The following is a 2,083-nucleotide window of genomic DNA, read 5'->3' as shown; positions in this document are numbered from 1 at the left end:
CAATCTAATACCTTTAAAACCCCAAACTGTTCCAGACAGGTGATTGGAGACGATGACTGCTGTCTTTGATGGATATGAACTTTGTCAAAACATTAAATTCTGAATTTAAATTTGAATTTAATACCTTTAAAAGCTGCTCAAACTCACAAAGTAAACCCTGAATAATTATTAGTAACCTTTTAGATCAGAAGAGAGCAAATTTTGTTGTATTGTTGTTGACGAAAATGAAATGGATTCCAGACACTTTTCAGGTGATGCAGTCAAAGTATAAGTTCATTTCAGAGTCTGTCAGTTGACAGTCTGCCCAGCTAGGCCGTGAAGAAAGGAAGCAGTCTCACCATTGAGGTTTGAGTGTACAGGAAGTCACAAAGGAGATTGATGTGCGAGGTTTCTGCTCACTGTTCACATTTTGTCAGATTTGTTTGTGTTCAAACAACGACTGAAAATTAAGAAAACATTTTTCCAGAACAAGAAGCTTTGTTTCTCTGACAGAAATAAACATCCAGAGAAGCTGAAACAATTCTTCTTCAAATGAACTCACTGATCTTATGCATCAAACACAGAACTATAAGATGTTTCGTGCTTGAGGACTGACAAAAACACATTTCACGTCACTTTCTGTCACTGAATAAAACTGAAAGTGTAGTGCTACACATTCTAGCTAAAGCTGGATTTTATGTCTTAATCTTATGACCTAATTTAGACTGAACAGTGAAACATTCTGTGAACTGACTGAAACTGTAAAAACAAGTCAGATTTCCTCTTTACTCACATGTTATCATGGTTTGCAGAAGAAGTCTCATCTTTTCGCCGTTAAACTTCCAATCTTCACAAACACATGGAGCTGAAGAAACTGTAAACTTTGGACGCTGGAGGAGTGAGCGGCTGGAGGAGACTGATTACACATTAAAGCAATGTGGGGGCGAGGCTTGATTTTGGAAGCGTTAGAGAGTGTGAGGCTGTGTCAACCAGCAAACACAGTGAACAGACAGGAAGTTTCATTACTTTTTAAGGAAAGCAGAATCGTGCTTCTAAACCACAGGTTAACCTCACAAATAATGACATAGGCGCTCAGTTTATATTTCTGGGGGCCTCTGAGATTAAAGTTATATTAATGGGATTATTTTATAATTTATTCACTGTCATGTTTTGATACACCAACCGAGGGCAACATTACACAAGATGGCCTGTAGAAGCTGTAATACATCCCATGATTCGGTGGCTGAAAAATGTGCCTTTACAGAACTGATCCAATGGTGGTGTGACAGTTACCAGTGAGAAGGTTCTACTTCACATCTCTGCTGGGACTTTTCTGTCCAAAATGTGCATGTTCTCCTTCACACATGGATACTTCCTCTTACAATCTAACCATTAATGCTGGGCAATATGACGATATACAGTATATCGTGTGGGTGATATAAAAGTGTCTATCATCCCATTTCTCCTCTATCGTTTATATCGTTGCTATGCTAATTTGATCAATTATTACACCAAATATGTCATTATCAGACCCTCCAGGACTTCGCACGATTTGTTGCGTACCCTGCAGCTTTTTATTTTCACCGCAACTTTACCAATCTACCATGACAACAGTCATGGATGACGACAGAGCTTCATGATTGTTTTTCTTCTGACTCCTTACCGGGAGTTCCGCTCTCTTTTATTTTCTCTCTGACTTTTTTCTCTTCAAGACGCGCATCAACAGTGGAAAGGGTGGCGGTCCGCTGCGCGCAAACATGCAGGCGGTGAAGTGAAGGTGCTGCTTGCAAACGTGCACGCGGTGTAGGTGAGTGAAGGTGTTCTGCCTGCAAATGTGCACGCGGGCGGTTGAAGGTGCTCTGAGCGCATGCACGCACGTGGCGCGGTGGCGTGCAGGTACGGAGCGGCCTGTCATGTTGTGCACAGCTGCTGCACAACATGAGAGAAAGGCAGAGAGGCTCTGGACATTTTGAACCTTTCCACTTTCTATGGAGAACATGGAAATCTGAGGATTAATCTGATTATGCTGTTTTTTAAGTTTATAATTATTCACAGGAAAATGTCATTTTATTCTAAATGTTTAAATCAACACACAAATATTTGT

General features: G+C 40.5%; 1 protein-coding gene across 1 annotated transcript in view; it reads right to left on the bottom strand.

The window, feature by feature from the left end:
• Window positions 1–1,395, bottom strand: part of parm1 (prostate androgen-regulated mucin-like protein 1) — a 23,533-nt gene extending 22,138 nt beyond the window's left edge. Inside the window, exon 1 of the mRNA XM_024262823.2 lies at window positions 773–1,395. Within this exon, the coding sequence (XP_024118591.1) occupies window positions 773–803 (31 nt within the window). The 5' untranslated portion in view covers window positions 804–1,395. The remainder of the gene's footprint in view (window positions 1–772) is intronic.
• Window positions 1,396–2,083: the final 688 nt, after the last annotated feature.

This window comes from Oryzias melastigma, linkage group LG18 (genome assembly GCF_002922805.2).
Source record: "Oryzias melastigma strain HK-1 linkage group LG18, ASM292280v2, whole genome shotgun sequence".
Classification (NCBI taxonomy): domain Eukaryota; kingdom Metazoa; phylum Chordata; class Actinopteri; order Beloniformes; family Adrianichthyidae; genus Oryzias; species Oryzias melastigma.
This window is presented reverse-complemented; position numbering and strand designations above follow the sequence as displayed.